The 24,291-nt window shown below is 36.1% G+C and overlaps 2 protein-coding genes across 5 annotated transcripts; one reads left to right on the plus strand and one right to left on the minus strand.

The window, feature by feature from the left end:
- The first annotated feature begins 3,835 nt into the window (after positions 1–3,835).
- LOC112506775 (pre-mRNA-processing factor 39) lies at positions 3,836–18,017 on the plus strand. Of its 4 annotated transcripts, none has more exons than XM_025111041.1 (14): positions 3,836–3,959; positions 6,793–7,293; positions 7,400–7,503; positions 8,176–8,405; positions 9,041–9,208; positions 10,939–11,302; positions 11,788–11,931; positions 13,375–13,527; positions 13,610–13,726; positions 14,289–14,369; positions 14,457–14,606; positions 14,681–14,974; positions 16,688–16,801; positions 17,741–18,017. In XM_025111041.1, exons 2-14 carry the CDS (start codon positions 6,822–6,824, stop codon positions 17,825–17,827), a joined length of 2,478 nt encoding a protein of 825 aa, XP_024966809.1. In that variant the 5' UTR covers positions 3,836–3,959; positions 6,793–6,821; the 3' UTR covers positions 17,828–18,017. The 4 variants fall into 4 exon arrangements, with proteins under 4 accessions (XP_024966809.1, XP_024966810.1, XP_024966811.1 ...); XM_025111042.1 differs by having other exon boundaries at positions 17,744–18,017; XM_025111043.1 differs by lacking the exon at positions 3,836–3,959 and having other exon boundaries at positions 6,906–6,984; positions 7,077–7,293.
- Positions 18,018–20,020: 2,003 nt separating this feature from the next.
- Positions 20,021–21,886, minus strand: LOC112507511. The gene is made up of 3 exons (XM_025112135.1): positions 21,138–21,886; positions 20,727–20,899; positions 20,021–20,381 (listed from the first exon to the last, which is right to left on the minus strand). Exons 1-3 carry the CDS (start codon positions 21,876–21,878, stop codon positions 20,243–20,245), a joined length of 1,053 nt encoding a protein of 350 aa, XP_024967903.1. The 5' UTR covers positions 21,879–21,886; the 3' UTR covers positions 20,021–20,242.
- Positions 21,887–24,291: the final 2,405 nt, after the last annotated feature.

A 24,291-nucleotide genomic window follows, 5' to 3' on the forward strand; every position in this document is an offset into this window, starting at 1 on the left:
TTTATCTGCAGTTAGTTACACGAATTCAGATATGGGATGAAATCGGATAGAGATGAACGGATTTAAGAGTTTTAAGAGTTTTTAAGAGTTTTAAGAGTTTTTAAGAGTTTTAGCCAAATGCTTTATCATATAGTATAGATACACTATATTGTTAACTTCTAGGTTCTCGGCATATCAACGTTTCTCATTCGAACATGCCCTAATGTACGTATCACGACATAATTGTTTTTCCGATAAATGATTGAAAACGACAACTAACATTGATGGTCCATGATTATGGCGTTTATATGCATTAAGATATACAAGTGTAGATTTGTTTCTTTCTTTTCATGAGTCATATCTAGACTCATAGTTCGATCTTTGTAATCTTGCTCGATATAAAAAAAGTCCACTTTCATCGGGCATAATAATAAAAAGGATAAAGAAAGAAAATAATGCATGCTTCCACCACAAAAAATGAAGGCATGCTTATGTCATTAAGCTTTCATAAAGGTTATAGCATTTAAGGTGATCTCGAACGAACTCAAAGTAATTATGTTGATTTACCTCAAACCGGGGTTGCAAAAGCCAAGCTCGAGTTTGAAGACTTCATTGTTGATCAACTACACTCATGGGTTGTTTGACATTTGCTAAATGGTTTGCTGCAAAATGATTAAATGGTCAAATAATTAAGAGTATATTTATGATATAGTGCAAAATGAAATATAATTGTATGATAATTGTTTACAATGAAATTAAGACGCTCAATGGTTAAAGGAGACCCATGATATAAAAATCATTTAGAGAGTTTTAGAACCATTAAGAGGTAGACTTTTTTTTTTTGGTCAAACAAGGTTCACCTCTTAACGATTCAGATGTAACCTCTTAATAGAACTATTAAAAGGTAAACAAATAACCCCTCAAATTGTTCATAAACCATAACCCATGTATATTTTATAAAAATAATCCACAAGCACTTTATAAAAAAAAAACTTACAAGAAACAACAGTTATACTGTGTTCCATTATTGCAGTCATGATATCTTAACAGTATATAATAATTTAACCTAACATCTTTTTTCAAACGTGTTTTAAAACATAGAAGTTGAGGATAGAGGGTTGGTCGTCTGAAGTTACGGTTGTTGTAATACAACACAGTAACAACACAAACATTTAAAGATATACTATTTTAGTTTTTAACTTTTGGTCTAACACATAATTCTATAAAAATGAAGTGAAGCAAAGCGCTTAGGTAGTAGACAGTTTTATAATAAAAAAACATACTGCAACTGCTCTATATGAATATATTATGATAATTCACATTAGGAGTGCTCAAAAACCTGACTAACCCGATCGATTCAACCCAACTCAACGCGAAATAACTCAACCCGATGTCTAATTGAATTGTAAAATTTTCAAACCGTATGTATTTGTTTGATATTGAGTTACTATTGTTTGAATCCAACCCAACTCGATATTCTTTTATTTATTGGATTTTAATATGATTGTTGAATTTCTATTAGGATATACACTAGACAATTACACTACCACGTATGCTGTTCATATACACATATTTCAATCTATTCACGTCTCTATATAACTCATTTTTACATATGTTCATTAATTGTGAACATATATATGTAAATTGAGAAAATTAACTGAATGTGATATACGTAAAAAATATGGATAAGTTGTATCAAATAGTTGTTATTATGAGTATAGAAATAACATATTTAAGGTTAGAATAATACTTTAACGTACTAAAGTATCAATCGACCAACTCGTACGGTTTGGGTTGGGTCAAGATTTTTTCAAACCGCAAACATTGAGTTGGGTTCTACAAATGTCTTCAACCCGATCAACCCAATTCATAAGCACCCCCTAATTCAAATAGTGTTGGCTATCGAGAGTAGCTTCATTTTGTTTCAAGTTAAATTCATTTGTTTTACTTGTCTTTTCATGTAGTTATAATGGATAACTCATTGTGTCTCGTGTCGATTCATTCACTAGCAGGTGACAGATGAACATCTTTCTTAGGACAAAAATATCATATATCATCATTTCTCAATCATATCCCATCATTTGATTAATACAAATGGGATTTCGACTGAACTACAAATTTGGTCCATGTGGTTTGTTGAAAATAACACTTTTCCGTCCATCTAGTTCTGAAGTTACAAGATGACCATCACGATTTGTAAAACGTATGGATTTGGTTTCTCTCTTTAATAGCTGTTAAAATTTTATGTTAAATGAAGGTCATTTTCCGTCATTTTATTGATTTTTTGTCTTTTAACCAATCAAAATCGATTTTATGATTTTGGTCAATGTGGTTTTTGATTGGGTAAATGGCAAAAAATCGATAAAAATACGAAAATACTTCTCACTTAACGAACGCTAGAGGGGGAGGGGACAAAACTTAAATTTGTAAACCATGATAACTATTTTGTAATTTTAAAATTGTAACACTGAAGAGACAAAACCTGTTATTTTTAACAAACCACAAAAAACCAAATTTGTAGCTTGGTCTCAAACTTTATATTTTAAATTTATTTAATTTAGATAATGATCTCAAATACATACATATATATATATATATATATATATATATATATATATATGATTAGTGGAGAAAAATGAGACAGAAAAATATTTTTATCTGATTAAACATAAAAAATCAGGTAACGTTTGTTTTTTAAGAGGTATCGAAGTTTTATTTCACTTTTAATTAATAAGAGGTGATGCTGAATAGTGATGGCTAAAAACCGGTCTTGGGCCGGTCCTAATCGGTCTCAAACTTTCTCATGACCGGTCCTGATCGAAAATGGTAAGACCGGTCAAGGTTTTTCATAACCGGTTATGGGCCTTTTTTAATACATTATAAAATTTGTAATTGAGTCACTCAAATACACTCTAAAAATACGTTTTATTATAAATAAAATTACATTGTCTTAAAAAAACACATTATAAAATTATTTAAAAATACATTTATTTTTAATTTTTTTGAATTTTCGGGCCGGTCCATAACCGGTCCCACGAAACTGCCAAAAACCTCATCTGGTCTCGGTTTTCGGTCCCATAAACTGTCCTTACCGGTCCCAGACAGGCCGGTTCTTTGCTTGTCCCGGTTTCGGTCCTCTGGCGGTCCCGGGCCAGCCGGGCCGATTTAGCCATCACTATGCTAATATCTGAAATCTGAATCAATAAGACTATTTGTTTTGTTAAATTGATTACTGTATGAATTTATTTAAACTGTCTATTTTACCGATTAGAAAACTATAATGTTGAATTTATAGATAAATTTATACAATGTTACATATTTATTCGTCATCATTACGAAGTTTATATTTAAATTATATAATTATAATTCATTTAAACGAAAATATGCCATTAACGATATTTAACACATTTAAATCCTATTAAAATACACCAATTGAAAGATGTGAGGATCGATTTGGTAATGATCAATTGAGAGAAATGATCTAAGGTTAATCGATTGAGAAACGTCGTTGCTAAAGGTTTCGAGAAAAATAAGAGACAAATAAGATGTTGGTTTACCTCTTACTAGATAAGATGATAATAAGATATAAGTACTTTAAAAAAAAAAAAAAAGACAATTTAAATGATCCTATCTCTTAATAAATCAGACATAAAAGTTAGGATAATTTAAAAAAAAAAAAACCAAACAACACCTTAAATTTTCTTTTACTAAATTCCAAAAAGAAAACTCAAATAAAAACCGTTCCATTTTGACCCGACCCATGAGACCCTTTTCTCACAAATATGAACATTTGATTATTTGACCCGACATTCACTCGGTAGCTACTCTGCGTTCTCACTCTCGCCTATCCAATTACCCACCTCCCTCCGTTTACGATTCACCGTCGTCACCAACCACCGGCCGCCGGTGTTTGCCCTACCTCATCGCTGTTTCACTTTACCTTAATTTCCGGTCTCCATCTGTCTCTGTTCACTACTACTGTGAGTGATATGCATTCTCTTTACCTTTACGATGAAATTTTGGGGTTTCAAGCATACATGTTTTTTTTCTTCTATCATAATCGAAAATTTTATGTTTGGGATCTCTGATGCATATGGTAGGCGAGTTTTTGTGTAGTTGTTTACTTTATGGTAGTAGAGAAACTTTAATTTGACACGAATGAAACAGCAGTGAGCTCTGCAGTTGTGTGATCCATTCGAATTTTGGAGCTTGATTTTGGGCATGGAATTGATCACTTAAAGACAACAGTTATATTGAGTTAATTTGATGACAAGAAGGTTGAATTGAGAATGAGGACTCTGAGAGGAATGAAATGATGGAAATTTTGGCTGGGTGACGACCCAAGGGGGTATTGCAATTCGAATTTTAAGTAGGAACCTATGAAGCTGTCTATCGTCATGGGAATAGTTCTTGGAGAAATGTGGTGTGAATTTGGAGTCTGCCCTCTAATATTGTTAGTCTGACATGGATATAGAAATTGGGCGATTCTATGATAATAAGGATACAAAGTAAATTTTGTATATGTCTATTTATATAATTAAAGAAACCAATATAAGAATGAAATCATAGTTCATAGGTTAAGCAAACAGGAGGAAAATAAGTTTGTTGCCTTTTGTCTTGTTTTGCTGCCTCCTTTCTACCTTTCACACATAAACATAAGTTGAATTCATATCTTTATCGTTAGTTTCCAGATTTACAGTTTATGAACGTTCGTATCATCATTTGGAGACAAAATTACTCTTCCTGTATCTTAATGCTGTATGCCCCATAGCCTTGCGTCAATTCAAGGATACCATTGAAGCTACAATCAGTATGGGGATTCGAAAAATCCGGGTTCTTAGGTACGTCCGAGCGGGCTCCCATGCACCCACTCAACTTATTTTCGCAAGTAGGATTTGTTTTGAGGTATGGAAGGTGCATCCATGAAACTCAGAGGGGTGCTCCAGAATATTAGAAAATATAAGGAATATCAACCAAAAAACCAAAAAAGTCTCTTGAATCAACCAAAAAAACTCTAAAAATCATTCGAAATGGAGAAATTCGTTTAAAAACACATCGGGCGATTCTGCGGGATTTGATCTACCTTAAAGGTGCTCCTGCTCGGCAAAAGTCCTAGGTCTGCCACTGTGTGATATATATATATATATATATATGGTAAAATGCTTGAATTTTATGAAATGTGCATCTCCTAAAATTGTAAGACCTAGATGATTTATCCGTAGCTTTTAGCAGGTAATAAAACGAGTCAAAAGAAGCCTTCTTTTACTTTTATATTATGCATCGTTATGAATTGTGCATATGAACTGGAAGACCTAGAATAATTTACCCAATACGTTCATTCCATATAGTCAAATAGCAGATATAGCTATGCTATCCTGATATGCAACAATACTGTACCCTTCATGTGCCATCTTCCACAAAGCAAGATCACATTCCTTTGATAAGTTGAATTATAAATGCTTTTCTACATGTAAAAGTATTTGGCAAGTATTATGTAATTTAAAGTTTGGTAGGTCATTTGCTTCCTCGGATATACAACCATGACCAATAAAATTTCAAAATTTATGGTACTTGTAGAAGATAATTATTTTTTGTTTTATTGTATAAAACAAATGGTCTTGAGCATATTTATTAGTATGGTGATATTTTAGGTGCTTTTCTTAATATTAATAATCAATGCAACAACTCGGAAAAGTAATTGAGGATGCCCAGGAATTGTTTGCCTATTCACATTTACGTAGATTTTTCATTATATGATTTGATTTTTAAACTGTAGAATCACTTTATCTGATCATGAAATTTACGTACAAAAAGACTTTGGTATTACTATAAGTTTGATAGTTTTGTTTGCGTCTTAGTGGGTTTGACTGTATATGGACTCTTATGGTTAGAGGTGATGTTTTAACTAAAAAGTAATTCATTGTGTAAATGGTCAAGACTGAATTGACAACTGCAAGAGGTTGTATAACGTCGAATGATATTCAATTATCAGACCTCAACACACCAAAACTAAACCATCTCCTTAACTACATCCCCAACAATTACAACAACCATGTTAGGCAGTATTAAACAAATATAAACTGCAATGTCATTTGGAGGTAATAAACAAATATAAAACCTGAACCATCTCTTTCTTGTCAACCTATTCATATAAGTGGAGAAACCTTTGGTTGTCCAAATCCTAGCAAGTTTAACACTTGACCCGGTCAACAATTTCAGAGTGAATTTGAGGATTTTACAAGTAACAAATAGTGTTCTTGTTAAAAATATTTCAGATGAAAATGATAAATTTATATAATGTAGACACTTATCAAATAGTCATTTTTTCTTCTTTATTTCCATTTCTGGACGGAGCTTTTAAATTGTTTAGACCATTCAATCATTTATAAAAATTAGCCCTTGGTGTGATTGACTAATGTGATTTGAGGTGAAATAGAAGGTAGGCACAGATCAATGCATGTTGGCCCTCGCATACAGAACAGATTATGCACTGACTGATCACGTATAATTAAAGAAGTAGATTTTGGTAGTATTTTCTAAATCAAGATACTATGCCAGAAACTTACTTTTGGTATCCCTCTTTCTTGTTGTTATTTAAATATGCAGCTAGCATACTGCTGCCCAAATTACATGCTAACGCCACCCAAACAGAAGTTAGTACTTAAGTTTTTACTTGCACTGCCAGTTCTAAGATCACTCAGATTTTATTTATGTAACCATTGCATGGTTTATTGGATTTCTTAAATGTCAAACTGCTGTAACATTGCATCACAGCCTACATTGATCCTTTATTCACTATCATTTGCTGTACAGGTTTCGGATTAATCTATCTTCTCTTTACAATGGGAGATGGTGAAGCAGTTGTTTCTCAAACATCGGCTGTAGATCAGTATTCATCTGCTCCTTATTCTGCATCTGATTATCATGATAGGAGTGGAAATGCTGCTCTTGATTCCAGCACAGGTGCTGAAACTACAGATAGTGGAGATATAACTGCTTTCGTTGGTACTGGTAACATGGATGTAGATCATGCCACTTCTCATGATAATGACCCAGACACTGCTGGTAAATCTGAGGTTACAGATGTTGGTCAACAGGTTCCACTAACTACTGCACAAGATGTTAGGGAGAATCTTCCAAGTGTTATGGACACATCCATGGATTCATCTCATGTTGCCACTTATGATTCTTCTGTGCATGGAATTGATGTTAGTGATGCGAAATCTTTGCCAGCAGTTGGTGCTGAGAATGGGGTTATTAGTTCATACAGTGTTCATACTTCTGCATCTGCACAGCAATTGGTGGATGGTTCTGGTATATCTTCGTCGCTTTTAGATTCTGTTATTTTAACTTCAGATCTGACTTTTGAGGAAAATAATTGTTGATTCCTTCTGACTTCATTTTAATGACAATCATGCAGCATTATCTCCTGAAGAAGACCGATTATGGAACATGGTAAGAGCTAATACACTGGATTTCAATGCTTGGACTGCACTAATAGAGGAGACGGAGAAAACATCAGAGGTAGGCAACAGTTTGTTTTTTTAATAATAAGTATATTGAAATAATCTATTTCACTTGTTAGCTTTGGGTGCTAACATCTTACTAGTTGTTTGGAAGAAGCTGGAAGGTATCATACAGAAGTTGGATATACTATTTTCAAGTTACCTGTATGGATGCACAGCTGTACTTTATACACTGTGTTTTGTTAGGCCTAACAAGTGCAACTCTTACAAGTATTTGGCGATACATGAATTTTCATTCAAGTTAAATATTATATTTCAAGCAAATATTTAGCAACTAAACCTTCTTGGCTCTTGCTTACCATGCCGACTTTTGCACCAATATTTACATATTTAAATCCAACAGCTTCAGTGACTTAGTCCCGAAACGTTCATTTTCTATTTGTAGCTTCTTTCCTTTATTTGTTGCTTAATGTGGATCAAGGAGCTGTTCTAGAGAGCACATGGTTTGCTCTAGCTTAAGTTATTTTAGGCTTCTCTGCTTGCTATGTAGTTCATTGTTGTAGCTCCTTTGTAGTTCCTTTATTTTGTTTTGGCCTTCCGTTTTGAATAGGGCTGGTTGGTTATTTTAAGATAATGTTGTAAAATTTGTTCCACTATTATTTTCTCGTTCTCTTGTTTACTATAACTAATCTTATACCATGGAAGCTAATTTTATTTCGTACTTCCACAGGACAACATTTTGAAAATCCGTAAAGTTTATGATGCCTTTTTAGCTGAGTTTCCTCTGTGTTATGGTTATTGGAAGAAGTATGCTGATCATGAAGCTCGTTTGGGGTCTGTTGATAAAGTTGTGGAGGTCTATGAACGTGCAGTTCAAGGAGTAACATATTCTGTAGATATGTGGCTGCACTACTGTGTTTTTGCCATAAATACCTATGGAGATCCTGACACCATAAGGAGGTAATGCCTGCATGTTGATCAACTTCAATTGCAGTTGTCTGTGAGATAAGGATGCATGACTTTTCATTCTGATGTGGTTTCTATGATTTTTACTTTATTTTGTGCTAACGTTATTTCAGTATGTCTTCAGCAGCAACTGCTCCTGTATTGGCGAAAGGTTTGTAGGGAAAGCATTTGGAAAGTTGTCTTTTCCGGATGTGCAAATCCTTGATTTTCTTTCAAATGTTATATTTAGCTGTCTGAATTTCTTTAGGGTTTGAATTCTGTTCTTATGGCCTTATATCTTAAGGGCTGTGTTGTAGCCCATGTAGTTCTCCATGAGTTTTTGCTGTTTTAAACCATGACTCGTTGACGTGCACCATTAACCAAATTGCTGCTGAGAAGATTTCGTCCAGTTAAGGACTAAGATGGCCTCTGTCACTGCCACCTTTCTCAGGCATTAAATGATTTTTGTTGGGGGGAAGGTAAATTCAGTGTTTTGTATGTAAATTTGGAAAGTGTCATGCTCATTTAATGGATTATTTCTCCTTCGACGCTGCTGAAGCTATTTTGCATACAGGGACACAATAGCTATACTGCAGTCCATTATGTATGAATAATATGACGATATATTCTTTTTGATAATGTTTTTTCAGGCTATTTGAACGGGGTTTAGCTTATGTTGGAACTGATTACCTCTCTTTTCCTTTGTGGGATAAGTACATTGAATATGAGTATCACCAGCAGCAGTGGTCGAATCTTGCCATGATCTACACACGGATATTGGAGCATCCTAATCAGCAGTTGGATCGATATTTTAACAGGTGATATATATGTTTTCAACACAATGCTTGAAGGCTTGCTTAGTTTAGGTAGACCATATGCTTCTTTGGTCGGGTGTTCTTAGGGGCCGTTTACCAAATGCTTACCTGATAAGCGCTTACCAGCACAAGTCACCACCCTCACTTACCTTATCGGGTAACATTCTTGGCCATCAAAATGGATTGATGATAAGTGTTTATCACCCGGTAAGCGCCTCCACCCTCACTTACCGGGTAAGACTCTCAATCCTTTTACCTTTCCTCTTACCAGGTAAGATTCTCAGTCCTTCATGTGCTCACCCAGTAAGGTAATTGACCCAGTAGGCACTTACCCAGTAAGTGTTTGGTAAACGGCCCCTTAGTATGTGTATGTTAGATTGTATTTGGTGCGTCTCTGTAATGTATATGTTTGATGGTACAATTTTTTTTATGTATAAGTAGTAGTGCGGTATTACCAATTACATCATGGATTCATACTTGACATGTTTCATCATGCAATTCTTTGTGTACAAAGTGTAACAGAAAGAGATGCCTATTGATTGTATAGTAAGTCATGAGGATGATTGTGGTCTCATCATCTCATATATTAAATTGACAATAAGTTCTTAGAGACATGCTTTAGAAGGAACGGTCTTTTGGAGCATTAATTTTGTATTTCATAGCACTTTTATCCTGGAAAGTTGAAGTTTGCTGCTGTTATAGTGTTATATACTCGACCATGCGACAAGTAACTTGAATCTTAATAACACGTCTCTGGATATAAAATGTGATGAACCTGTTTGGTCGAAGTCTTTTTGTAAGGAGGTAGGTACATCCGACAAAATTTATTAATCAAAAAACAATGTTACAACCTAAGGTGGGACTCCCACCAACAAGCGTGTCCCCTCGACGACTCGACCATCGGGACAGTCCCCAAGGTCAAGGTGGAGTGCATTATACAAACTAACCATTTTGGAATAGCCTCCAAACCACTTATCTAGCACCCCGACAAGCATTACTTAGATACAAGCAAAGTACTATAACTCGGATAAGTCTCTGGTGTGCAACCAAAATACGCAGCGATCCATCTGCAAATCTTCAGATAACCACCTCACTACATTGTGATTATCTTGCATGTAGTATTTTATGATTTAGATCATTATAAAGCTCATCTAAAATCACTGAGAAGAACATAACTATTGGAACCCCATAAATTTGCTTTCTGCCATGCATATGTGTTATTATGCTTGTGGATTACTTGCTTTTTGAGTGATTGATTTGGTTCAAATCTTGGATGTTCCTGGAATGGGGAGATTTGGCACTGTATTCTTTTTTGGGACTTGTGGGGCATGGTATGTGTGGATTTTGTTAATATAAATGTGTTGTAGGATTCCGTTATTGTTGCTCCTCGACTACATATCCCTTGTTACCGCAAGCTATTAGTTCGACAACTCCTTATGCCAACCTTATCTAATGTCTGACGTTTATATGACCAGATCTGTTCTTTTCCTTGTTACATTGCGAGTGTATGGTGTGTTGTCATGCCCGTATTCTAACTTCGACTTCTGTTGAAGATAGAAGGGTTAAAAATTGGGTACTTGATCCTTATATTCCCTATGGTTTGCTGATCCGTATTTATGTGTTGACTGTTTCTGCTTTGGACATCCTTGGTTAATATCTTCAGTACTAATATTGTATTCTGTTTACTTACTTTCCTGTGCATGTGTCTTCATCATACATTTTATTGTTCACAGCTTCAGGGAATTAGTTGCTAGTCGTCCTTTATCTGAATTGAGAACCACTGAGGAAGTTGCTACTGCAGCCAAAGCAAAGGAGGAATCAAGGAATCAAGAAAGTGAAGGAGAGGTTAATCCAAATACAGTGGAGCAATCTATTAAACCTCCAAGTGCAAGCTTAACAGAAGCTGAAGATTTGGAGAACTATATTGCCATTAGAGAAGAGCTATATAAGGCAGCCAAAGATTTTGATGCTAAGATCATAGATTTTGAAACAGCCATCAGGAGGCCCTACTATCATTTTCGGCCACTTAATGTTGCAGAGCTTGAAAACTGGCATAACTACATTGATTTCATTGAAGGATGTGATGACTTTAATAAGGTAATCTAGTGTTCACTCATTACACGTTTGTTTTTTATTTATTGTTTGCCATTTAGTCGCTCCTATTATACATTGACATACAGTTATGTAATATCTATCTCTTCATATGATTTATCGGCTAAACCAATGGATGAAGCATCTTTTTAAACGGGATATTGAACTTGGATTAAAGCATGGGTCTCCTATTTTGTTCCTATGAGGTGTACTTCAAACCCTCATTTGTTGAGTGACATTCTGGGTTCATAATACATTGTATGGTAAAATACTTGTTAAAAGTTGCAATGTTATGTATGCAGGTGTGTTCTTACTTAATCATCTGTCTGTGAGGCAAGGAGGGTCCCTCCTCCATATATGAGGGGCCTCCTGTTCCGCCATCAGAGTATCTCTTTTTTTGTGTTTCTTCTTGATCCTTTCCGTTTGCAACTTTTTCATCTACATGGAATTATTGTGAGTTTCAGATATGTGATAGTAATCATGTGAACCAGGTTGTCAAGCTATATGAAAGATGTCTAATTGCTTGTGCAAATTATCCTGAGTACTGGATACGCTACATTTTGTGCATGGAAGCCAGTAGAAATGTGGAACTTGCTGAAAATGCACTTGCCCGTGCTACCCAGGTGTTTGTCAAAGTATGCCACTTCTTACCTTGATCTGTATGTTAGCTTTCAGCAGTTTTGGCATTACTGTTTTCTTATGTCGCTCTCAGCAGTGATGACATTACTATTTTCTTATGTCAAATCATTGAGGTCATCCTACCATCATCTAACCCCTTTGTTGCTGGTTTAGAATCTAATGATTTATGCATTGCTATGATAAAACTTCTATCGCGAAGTCATTGTTCTAGCTTTTGCTGCTTCATCGGGATTTCAATCTTTGGGAATCGTCCTTTGGCTGTTGTTCATTAGTGCATGGCGCCAATAAAGCTGTGTAACTGCCTAATAATAGAGCACCCACTATGTTTGTGCAAAAGGGTTTGTAACCGGCAACCCCCGAGCCAACCCACACCACCCCGCCCCAAAAGCACCATGTGAGAGGCAAACCAAGTACACAATGGCCCGATAGATGGCTGGCTTAAGAGCCGAGTGCCACAACCCCCCAAAGAATTTGCAACTCCCATGTGTGGTTGCCAGACTCGAATCCTTGCTTGTTTGTGCGAGTATACAACCCCGAAAGCAACTGTGCTACGCCCTGGGGGCTAGCACCACTATCTTTATGTCAGATATTATTCCTTCCTCAGGATTTGTGTAAAAATCCTTGACCACCCCCCCCCAACCAAAAAAACTTTGTGGTCTGATTTCTATAGGATCTACGACATCTTTTCTTCATGGAGATATCACTGCATGACTGAAATGGAGTTCCTTTGTTTGATATTAAATACCACTAAAACATGCCCACATACAAGTTAGAACACGATGACCCACACATTGTGCATATAAATTTGTACATTGCCTTAGATTTTGGCAATTTCAAAATTGTTAAAGAAAGTAAACAAAATGTGATAGAAAATTGCATATACTTATATTACTTCCCTAAATTAAAAAAAGGAAAAAGGTAGAAAGTAGAAGATAACACACCGACAAAAAAAATCACAATGAAGAAGGGGAGTCATATAACTTGCCTGATGAGATGAGAGAAGATGAAATTCCATCGTCACAATGCAACTTTTGAATTTTCTTGTTTGTCTTTGGTACACACTCATCTTCTAATCCGTCTCCACTTATTAGTTATCCACTCCTCCGCATCAATCGATTAGGAGTTCAAGTTGGATTCGGAGTGTTTTTTGTTTCTCCATTTTACATTTATATTGGAGTAAATTTGGGCTTACGAGCGAGTCAGGAAACTGCCTTTTTGACCTAGATCAGACATGGCATTGCCAGGAATTACAAGTTGACCACCATTAATCCCACATCAAGGCAAAGGGACGCAGTGCCAGTTGGTTATCGCCAAGACAACAAGGCGATGCCATGACAACTAGTAATTTATTGTCTAATAAGTTAACCATTCCAAATTCTGTTGGCACCCTCTGGTGTTCTGAAAATTTTCTTTACTCGAATGGTTGCCAATATTTACAGAGGCATCCGGAGATTCACCTTTTTGCTGCTCGATTTAAAGAGCACAGTGGAGACATTGCAGGAGCTCGATCATCTTATCAACTCGTCCACACTGAAATTTCTCCGGGTCTTCTAGAAGCAATTATCAAGCATGCTAACATGGAATATCGGCTGGTAAAATCACTTAGTCAAGCATTTCAATGCTGACATTTATTTCATACTTCATGTCTCAGTGGGTGTTTATTTGAATTTTTAGGGAAATCTGGAAGATGCTTGTTCTTTGTATGAGCAGACTATTGCAATCGAGAAAGGAAAAGAGCACTCACAGACATTGCCCCTTTTGTTCGCACAGTATTCTCGATTTCTGTACTTGGTATGTTAAAAACATGTATTATTGCCACTAGCGTGCCATGTGCTAGATCAAAATTTTTGATCTTGGAAGTTTCTCACTTGCTTATATAGTTATATCATTATTCTCAGACTTGAGAACTTGATTATTTTTTGCCGCTAGTCAAATCTGAAGTAGCTTGTAGGATATGTGCATATTTGCACTTTATTTTGTTTGCCAATCATGTTGTCCTTTATCACAGACTGGGGTTGTTTCTTGGACATTTCAAAAGCGAAGAACAAGTTTTCATGCCTCCCTTTAAGAGGGTTAACTTTGTTTAGATATCTACGAGTTCTGGTTGATGATGTGAAGCCTGGTGTGGGTCTGCATGTCTTATGATTCAGATTACGGATTAGCTCATTTTTGTGAGGATTTTGTATCATAAAATGTCCCTTTTATCAAGTATCATGGCAGTCTGTTAGCTGTATCACTAAACCATACTTGTCCTTTTTATTTGTTTCTGCTTTTCTGGGTGTCTTTTTGAGTTGGTGATAGTATATATTTGAATAACCTTATGGTTTATTTTGATATATAAACTGGTTGGCAGGTTTTGGGAAAGGTAGAGAAAGCAAGGGAGGTTCTAGATCAAGCACTTGAGAATAACCAACTCTCAAAACCACTTTTAGAGGTCTCTCTTTTTCTGTCTTCTCGCAAACACATTTTTTACCCCGATTTTTTGGCTTGCTGTTTGCTCACTTGTCTTATGATGCTGCAGGCTTTAATTCATATAGAATCAATTCAATCGCTACCAAAGCGAACTGATCATTTAGACTCACTGGTGGAAAAGTTCATATCCCCTGGACCTGATAATTCAAATGCTGCAAGTCGTGTTGAGAGAGAAGAGCTATCTAATATTTTCTTGGAGGTGACTATTGTGGGGTTTCATCAAATAACTATTGAGAAGTGTGTACGATGAGTTTCTAACATTTCATGTTGCAGTTTCTAGATCTTTTTGGGGATGCAAAGTCCATCAAGAAGGCTGATGTTCGGCATGCCAAGCTTTTCTTACCTCACAAGAGTTCTTCAGAGTCCAAGAAGCGGCAACTGGAGGGTTATTTAGTCTCTGATAGAGCCAAGCTTGCAAAAGGTGTGGTTTCATCTGCTTCATCAGTCACAGGCACCTATCAGGCCACACAGAACCAGTGGCCGGCAGGTTATGGTGTGCAGCCTCAATCTTGGCCACAAGCTACGCAAGCTCAAGGACAACAATGGCCCTCAGGATACACCCAACAGGTATTATAGTTCAGTAGACTTTTGGTTGGTTTTCCATTAAGTCTTGTATGGATAGAGCTCCCCCCTAGAAGCTTATTGAAGAAGCCACTTTCTATATCATTAAGTCACTACCAAACAGTCAAGTATAGCTGACTGAATAAGCTGTGTGTCCCATAAAGCTCATTAATCTGCTAACAAACCGGCTGTTACTGTTGCTTGAATTTATTTCTTTGCTTGTAATCTGGTTCTTACATGGTTGAAGATTTTGTTCATGCTGGAAGCAACAACCACCAGACTTTGTCCCATCATCTGAATTTCAGCTTTGCAAAATCAGTGTTGATAGTTTGATTTTATTTCTTTTGCTTTTATGTGGGTTGGTTCTTTTACATCTGTTATATGTCGGTATGTTAATAAGTTTAGAGCACTAGTAGCTGTGTATGCTATAATTTCATAAACAGAAGTTCCCTTTTGGACCAACGGTCTTCAATATTTCTTTCATAATGGTTTAGAATTTTAGGGTGGTGCAATGGTGATTGGAAGTGGGAGCATCATGTTACATTACTATTCCCGGAACAGAATGCTGTATATATATATAGGGGATTAATCATTTGAGAACTCCAAAGTTTGTGAGATTCGTGTGAACTTCTACCTTAAGGTTTTGTTTCACATGATCTTTTTCCATCTAAGTACAATATTACGTATTGATTAACATATATTTCTTTCATATGTATTCGGTTCACAAGGTGAAACTTTTTTACGTGTCACAAACAAATGAAAAAGTTTCACATTATGAACCGAGTACATGTGAAACAATCACATTGTGAAACAAATATATGTTAATCAATATTCTAAATCCTAGTCTTAGATAAAAAAAGATCATATGAAATAGCACATGATGCACAAATTCTCAAAGGTTATTACAATTTCATGGGTTCTCAAAAGGTCCCCCTATATATATAGGGGCTGGTTTAAAAAAGAAGGATAAATATCGTGAGAAGATAAGAAGGGAAGGTTCATATGTGAAGCAATGAAAAAATCCGAAAAAATCTATATGAAGATGCATATATGAACCGACGTTACAAATTGTTCATATGGATTCACATATGCATCTCCAAATTGATCTTTTTCAATGATTCACATTGAACCTTCCTTTAACCTTCCCTTACCTTCTCACAATATTTAGCTTTCTTATTTGAATCTCCCACATTATAATATATATACACACACACACACTTATATAGGGTTAGGTTCAAAGGAACACCGCAAAAAATTGAAAACCGAGGAACACTCTGATAACCATTCATTTGCACGGTATGCACATGTGTGTGCATACAAGTCATTTGTAAGTAATTTGTCCGGCATGCACATCTGCACAGAAACCAGGAAACATCTTCAATTATTTGTATGCACATGTGCATACCGTACAAATGAACATTTATTAGGATGTTCCTCAGTTTTTCATTTTTTTGGGGGTTCCCCTGAACATCACACATACAGAGGTTCTCTCTCTCTCTCTCTCTCTCTATATATATATATATATATATATATATATATAGATATGAGGCTATCATACAAGCTGATGCTTCCATATTATAGTGTCTTGTTTTATTTGGCTGGAAACTGCTATTAAAAGACGAGATAAATGTACATTCACGTATTGTGTTAGTCATAGTTTAAGTTCTGATGTCAACTGAGATTGGGTATTTATGCTTTCAACTTCTGTTTTATTGTTAGGCTGCTTATGGCACATACAATGCTTATGGAAGTGGCTACGCCCAACCGCAAGCCCCGGCATCTGTCCCACAAGCCGCTGCTTACACTTCTTTTCCTGCTTCTTACCCGGTCCAGGTATTTTAAGTAACTAGTCATGTTTCTCTTTCGCACTTTCTCTGCCCTAGAATAAATGCAACGTTTGATCAGGCACACAATCTAATGAAATAGTTCGATCATTAGTCAAATATTTAAAATGCCTTTAGACAGACAAAATTGAGGCATTTTGTAGACGGACATCAATACCATATATCTTTCAATGAGTATTAGAGTCCCAGTCATTTGCAAACCACTTAATTCATTCAAACCATACAGGCCAATTAATTGAGATATTTTTGGAAATAATGAAGATTCATTTACTATGATTTGGATATTTATGGAAGATGGTCAGAGTTCATTCATTATGGTCAACGTTTTAGATTAGTAAACAATCGACATATTTATGGAATCAGGTATTCATTGACTAGGTGGACGGTTGAGATTGATTTGTATGAATTGAGACTTGCAAATGATTAGGACTCATCAGTCATCAGTGTTATAGGTCAAATGAGTAATAGCAACACCCAAAAATACTAACGGGGCGTTTCGTTTGATGGAAAGGTTATGAGGGGTTTCGATTTAATGGAAGAATTTGGAATTGGAAGGATTTAGATCTTTGGTGTGTTTGGTTTGTAGGATTTGTAATGAAATTAAATTCCATTCTTTATAAATAATTGTAAAAACAAATTATAATAATTAAATTACCTTTTTATTAATTGATTATTACAAAACAAATGTTTTTAACATATTTTAAAATATTATTACATACAAATCCTACGAAATCCCATGATATACCAACCACCCATGTGGGATTTCAAAATTCTATATTCGTGGGATTTCAATGAAGTCCCGGGATTTCACATACAGGAAATTCATCAAACCAAATATGGGATTAGAATGAAATCTAATTTCAAATCCAATCCAATCTTGCAAACCAAACGGAACCTAAAATTTCTTACATGTTTTTCATGTTTACAGCAGGCCGTCCCACAGCAAGTTTCAACAATGACGCCTGCACAGCAGCCTGCTGCGGTCGCCCCTGCATATTATGGCACCTACTATTGACCGTGAGCCCATGAGTCTTATTTAAGGTTGAATTTATGGCATTTTTGGGTCGTTTTTTCCGTGTCTGTAACATATGGACCTATGCCATGCTGCAACTTGTTTTATTTAGAGGGCCATTGGCAATAGTGTAGTTGAATAGATGCCAATAATTTGTTAAATAGACGGTCTATTCTATCGTCTTTCTTGATAATTTACATCCACCTAGGGGTGTTTCTGACTCAAGCTGGTAGTGGCTCATGAAAAGCTTGGTTAGCCCAAACCCATCTAAGCTTGATGTCTCTGACATAGCAACTCCAAATAGAGATGGCCAAAAATCAATCCCTGGTCGACCCGGACCCAAAATGGTCCCAATCTAGATTTTCCTCTTGTAACCGATCCCATTGTAAGCATTCCAAGTCCCAGTCCCAGTCCCAATTGGGCTTTGAATTTTTATAAAGAAAAGTAACGGGTCCTGGACCATTGGTCCATAACCGGTCCTTACCGGGATCCTAAGCCGGTTCCGGCCAGGCCAGGCTCATTTTGGCCATCTCTAACTCCAAATGAGAGCCGACCTTAAATCGGCAGTCTACTAGAGCCTATACAAGCACAAGTTTAGATGATATTTAAATTTAGAGTAAATTACATTGGTGGTCCTTGTGGTTTGCTCAAGTTATGGATTTGGTCCCTAAAATAAACTATCTAAACTGATGGTCTCTAACTTTTTAATTTCGTAACACTCAAGGTCCTTAGGCAAACTACGGGGACCAAAAGCACAATTCACTCTAAAATTAATCATGATTTACATTTTTTAAAAATTTCTTTATTAAAAATATGACAAAGGTGGAACTCGAACCCATGGTTTTCATACAAAAGCAGGACATTTACCAACTCTATGATTAAAGACTTGTGTTCAAGCTTCAGTTTCAAAAACTATATGATGGCATTCAACAAAATAATACGGTGACACCCTTTCGAAATATAATTTCCTCAGCTTACATGATAGAACCATGAAGTGGAGACCTATGCCACTGTATTAGCCTATATAGGTCCGCCCCGGCTTCCGACTGCCCTCCACCACATTGTGCAATCTCCTTCTGTACCCTTCTTCTCTTTTCTTTTCGGTCACTTTCCATATGAAAAGTTTTCTTTTCGGTCACTTTCCATATGAAAAGAGGAAGAATTCGTCTTTTAAAAGTTGTTTCTCCATTCAATTTGTGAAATCCTTTTCCTACATAACGAAAACCCTAGTACGTATTACTCGTGGCTTTGAGGGGTTTGTGATATCTAATTAAGCTTGGCTGATTGTTTGATCGATGATGGCTAGTGCACATCCATCTTCTATTACCGTTTCTCAAGTAATATATAGTGCGTATAATACAAACTTTATGGTCGAATTCAACTTCATCCTTACATGATCAAACTCGCATAAGACCAACTCCAATCACACGACAAAATCACCAAATTTGGCGGTGATGGGAGTCCAACCATACGTCATAACAACAAATGTTATGGTGTGTGAGTTTATTAGTCGTATATAAATATTATATACTTACAAAAATGTTTTGCTCGCTAAGAAAATCTAAGAGGAAGAAGACACCAAATTTTGTATGAATAAAGCTGTTTGGTTGATTTTTTCATTACGTCCTCGATGGATAAAGTTGTCCGAAGGTTTTTGTTTGGGAGAGGTTTTTCGTAAATGGAAGCAAGGGCGGACTATTAAGCCCTGAGCGGATCTGTGCATCCGCACAACTTATTTTTCTAAATAGATTTTGTTTGGGGTATGAAATGTGCACCTGCTAAACTTTGAAGGATGCACTGGAATATTAGAAAATCTCTTGAAGTCAACCAAAAAACCGAAAAAGTTCTTCGAAATCAAGTAAAAAACCAAAAAATGTCTCTTGAAATCAACTAAAAAGGTAAAAAAAAAAAGTCCCTCGAAATCAACCAAAAAACTTAAAAGGTACGCTGAAACCGTAGAATTTGGCTAAAAAACACATCGAATGAATTTTTTGCGGGCTGTTGATCCATCGTAAAGGTGCACTCACTCGGGAAAAATCTTGGATCCGCCACTAGATGGAAGAAACGTGTTTTTTTAATTGGAAGGTACAAGTCTAGAAAAAAAAATCTAATCTTTCTACATAAATCTCCTCCTAAAAAGGTTACTGAATAAGTCACTTTTTATATCATTAAGTCACTATCAAACGATCATGTATAACCCACTCAATAAGTTGTGAACCTCATTAAACTGCGGACAAACATGCCCAACATTTAATTTGTAAATTTTGTTGCCAATTTTCTGCATATTTTGATTTTTATTTGACTAATTAAATAAGATTAAGATACAATTTGCCATTGCTCTACATGTATTATTACTAACCCTAAATTCTGGCACAATGCTGCCCAGATGCTTTGATATTATCACTGCGATCTTTTTAATTAAGCAGTTGCAGAAGCCATTGTTCCATTGCTGAATAGTGGTGGGATATTACTAAAATACCCCTCTTCGTCTTCATCGTCGTCGTCTTCCTCCCCTTCGATTTCCCATAGGAAACTAGCATATGCTGCATGAACATGGCTGCAGAAACCTCTATGAGTTAGATTTAATCCTTTCAGTTCAGTATACTGCAACAAAATCGGGTTTAATGTCTGCATGTGTTAATAGACTACTTTCATAAGACTTTTATATGACCAATCATTTATGTGTCTTATCTAAAGGTGTTGTAATAAGTGTATATAACGTTTTTGTGCGTCTTAAAAAGCTTTTTGGGTGCGTTTGGTGAACATGACAGAATGGTGACATGACACACAAAGGTTTAGCTATATAAAGCAGTATATTAAGACACTTAAACACTTTTGGCGTCCTGTAAACTCGATTATGTTGTAGCGGTAGTACGGAAAGCACCATAGAAACACTAATTACCTGTCTTCAGAAGCTACGTGAACCGCTCTTTTGAAGTAGCTCGTTGCACGGTCTTTATCGTGATGAACCTCCCATAGTAGTTTCGCGTATTGTGAAAGGATTTCACCATCGTTCGGATCTACCAGAATCGCCCTCGAGTAGTATTCCTCTGCTCCTTGAAGATCTTGCTTTGACTGCCAAATGACCGGACAAAATTGGTATAATTGGACGATGATTGGGTGACGAGAGGGAGTGATGTCATTGGGTGCGAGATGTTTGAAAGACGCAAGATTTGTGAAAGGTATAACATACTTTAGGGTATGTTTATCTGCAACTTAACGAGCTTAACAAGACACAACTTATACGATTAATTTATACATGATTGTTTGGTAGTGACTTAATGATATAAAAAGTGACTTATTCAGTTTATACCTGGTATAGAAACTGTGCATAATTCCTTAGCAATAGAGGATCTCCAGGATTCTCATTCACCATCTTCCTGTAATGCTCCTCCACGTCATGGTTGTCACCACCACTGTCGCCGCCACGACCTACCGATGAAAGATTCCGACCACCACCGCCGCCGCCGCCTACAACATCGCCATCTGCACATCCAAAGCCTGCATCAACCCCTATCCCTTTTGCAAGATACATTTGTGAACCACTCTCTTCTATCTCATCTTTTATCACCAAATTCCCAAATCCCAGTTGCTTATTCAATCCCCGAACCGTGTTCTCTACGTTAAAATCGCCAAACCCGTCGTCACCGGATTCATCATCGTCGGATTTAAAATTTGAATTCTGGTAAGAGAAAGATGGGATTGTCTCCAATGGATAGCTGTGAAGTCTGCTTGAAGTTTTCTTGTTTGGGTTACAGTAACTGAATTGATCACCACCACCGCTGCCGCCATTGCCGCCACCAGAGCTTATCAAGTGTTCCAAGTTCCCCTCGGATTGCGCTCGCCGGATTCTGCCATGGCCGACGGAAGGAGAGATAGGAGAGGAAGTGCAGGAAAGGGTGGTGAAATGTTGAGATCCAGGTGAGAATTTGTGGATTGGTGAGGGTTTGAGGGTGGTGTCATGGTGGTGGTGGTGGTGGTGGTTGGGGCTTTCCGATGAGATTGATGGTAGCAAGGAACCAAGAATTGGTGTTGATGAGCTTCTGAGCATCATTTCCTGTTGCTTTGGTTTTCTTTGATCTTTCTTTTCCCACTTGTATCTGTTTTCTTTATGGAGATTGGGATTTCTGTGGACAATAAAAAAAGGGTTCTTTTATGATAAATTTTGGGAACCCTTTTGGGGAATATCTTACGAACGTCTACGACACGTGACACATACTCCTTTGTCCCCTTGTACATAATACAACTTATGTTTAGAAAACCACAATGATAGTGTTTGATTGGTTTGAGTTTGAGTTCCAATGGTTAAAAGTATCTGGAGGTCTCAGGTTCAAATCCAATAAAAAATAAAAACCCCTTGTGGCCACGGAGGTTCAAATGCGGTGACTCCAGGCTACGCATAAAGCAGGTGGTTGTCCTCGAATTAATCGGCCCATATAACGAGTTGGATATCATTGAAGAAATATTAAGAGACAGACGTTATAGTAATCTTTGGGAGTATGCTTTTGGGAAAGAGATGTTTACACAAGCCATATATGGGTATGTTTTTGCTACAACTCCAAACAAACAAGATTCAATCATAAACTCCACAACAAGTAATTGAAACTAAAGGGTCTTCCACCTAGTGGTATCGTAGCATTTGGCCTCTTAAGAAGTCGGGGGTTCAAACCTCACCAAAAATAAGGAGGGTGTGTGAGTTTACTTGTTGCATTTGCATTTATAAATATCATATACTTTAAAAAAGACAAGAAATTGAATCTTGACATACAAATAGGAAGAAAAGAACCATACCTTTCTTTTGAGGGGAGAAACAACACCTTTATAGCCAAGAAATTCGAATAAAGATCGATAGGACTGAAACGTTTGTCAGATGAAATCTTTCATATTTTAAAAGAAATACAGTGCTCAGTATTTTTTTGAAAGACGATAACAGGGTTAAAATTGGAAATCCTTTTTTCTAGAGGAATGCAGTATGATGGTTATTACATAAAACTATAAATAACAACAATAGATGGGTCATAGTCATGAGTACAACCACAATTCACATGTGATTTCTTTTTGTATGGTACAAGATATTTTGGGGAAGTATCCGAATCGAAAAGTCCTGAAAAAATCTTTTTGGTTGGTGGAAGTATATTTGTATGGTCGAAAAACATATAAACAAGAAATGATATCTCATGGAAGCATGCTAGACGAGACTCATCATCACGATTGCAAACGAAACACGTTTACCATGAAATTTCAATGATACCAGGCTCGAAAACCCCACAACTGGTAATAAAACGTGGGTTTTTGGGGATTTTCTTCAGATGTCACTAGTTCAAGTCCTGCAAAGCTATAAGGGATTTTCTTAGTTGTTTCTTTAGAACTTATGAGATCATTCGCAGTATATATAAGCTGGCCTAGACACCGATGGTTAATAAAAGAAAACCCCCACGACTATCATGTTGAATTCGTTGCAAGATTTTGATTAGATTTTAATTTTTTTTTTATCAATTATGATAATTCAAAAGCCGAATTAAATGTTCATCTTTTAAGAGTGTTTTTGTAAGTTGTAATGATTCGGCAAATAATATTAAGTTGAACACTACATCAGCATGATAATCGGTTAATATTTTAACCAATTATCCGAGTATTTAAATGTTTAAAATTTTATATTTTATGTAAAAAATAAAAATCTTAAAAATATATTATCCAAAATATAAATCAAATTAAAATATAAAAGCTAAAATAGAACCCAAAATTGATGGAATTCAAAGGACTACGGCGGTTGGCAAATGAAAGGCACCGTCCATGAGTTGCTGGTCCGGTCACACACGTAATTGAATTAAGTAATCTCATGGGCCCCACACATACCTGTCCTTCTTAACGCCGTACACGTGGCGTTGTCTTTTTATTTCCAACTTTTTTTTCGGTGTTGTTTTGAACTATTTAACATTTTTTTATTAATCCGGATATCCGACCAGCTATTCGAGCCGACTAATCTTAGAACAACCACCTGTTTTGCAGATAGCCTGGAATCACTGCATTTGAACCTCTATGGCCACAAAGGAATTTTTATTCTTCCTTGGATTTAAATATGGGACGTCCAAGCTCCAGATACTTTTGATATTTGGAGTCAAGCTCAAACCAATCAAGCACCACCCTTGAGTTTAACATTTTTTTTATAAAGATATAATGAAAGCAAACTCGTTGAAATTCTTACGAATTAGTTTTCAAACTATTTTTCTTTTTGATTTGTTCAAATGTTATTATAGCATTGTTTGTTTACTTTTTAATGATGACATTAAGATGTCATATATATATATATATATATATATATATATATATATTCTGTTTTGATTAATGGCAACATTGGGATAAATCATATGGAATGCAGCAGTGGATGTTGGGATAAATCATTGGAAAAGCATTCGTTTGAATAATGTGAAAGTACTTTAAAAATGCTCCATCATATGAAATGCAGT

This window comes from Cynara cardunculus (genome assembly GCF_001531365.2).
Source record: "Cynara cardunculus var. scolymus isolate 2C chromosome LG 2, CcrdV1, whole genome shotgun sequence".
NCBI lineage: Eukaryota > Viridiplantae > Streptophyta > Magnoliopsida > Asterales > Asteraceae > Cynara > Cynara cardunculus.

Coding starts and splice junctions, on each gene's coding strand:
- LOC112506775 (XM_025111041.1), top strand. CDS start 6,822: ATGGGAGATGGTGAAGCAGTTGTTTCTCAAACATCGGCTGTAGATCAG. Junction 13,528..13,609: donor CTAACATGGAATATCGGCTG/GTAAAATCACTT, acceptor TTGAATTTTTAG/GGAAATCTGGAAGATGCTTG. Junction 13,727..14,288: donor ATTCTCGATTTCTGTACTTG/GTATGTTAAAAA, acceptor ACTGGTTGGCAG/GTTTTGGGAAAGGTAGAGAA.
- LOC112507511 (XM_025112135.1), bottom strand. CDS start 21,878: ATGATGCTCAGAAGCTCATCAACACCAATTCTTGGTTCCTTGCTACCA. Junction 20,900..21,137: donor ATGCACAGTTTCTATACCAG/GTATAAACTGAA, acceptor GTCATTTGGCAG/TCAAAGCAAGATCTTCAAGG. Junction 20,382..20,726: donor CACGTAGCTTCTGAAGACAG/GTAATTAGTGTT, acceptor AGGTTTCTGCAG/CCATGTTCATGCAGCATATG.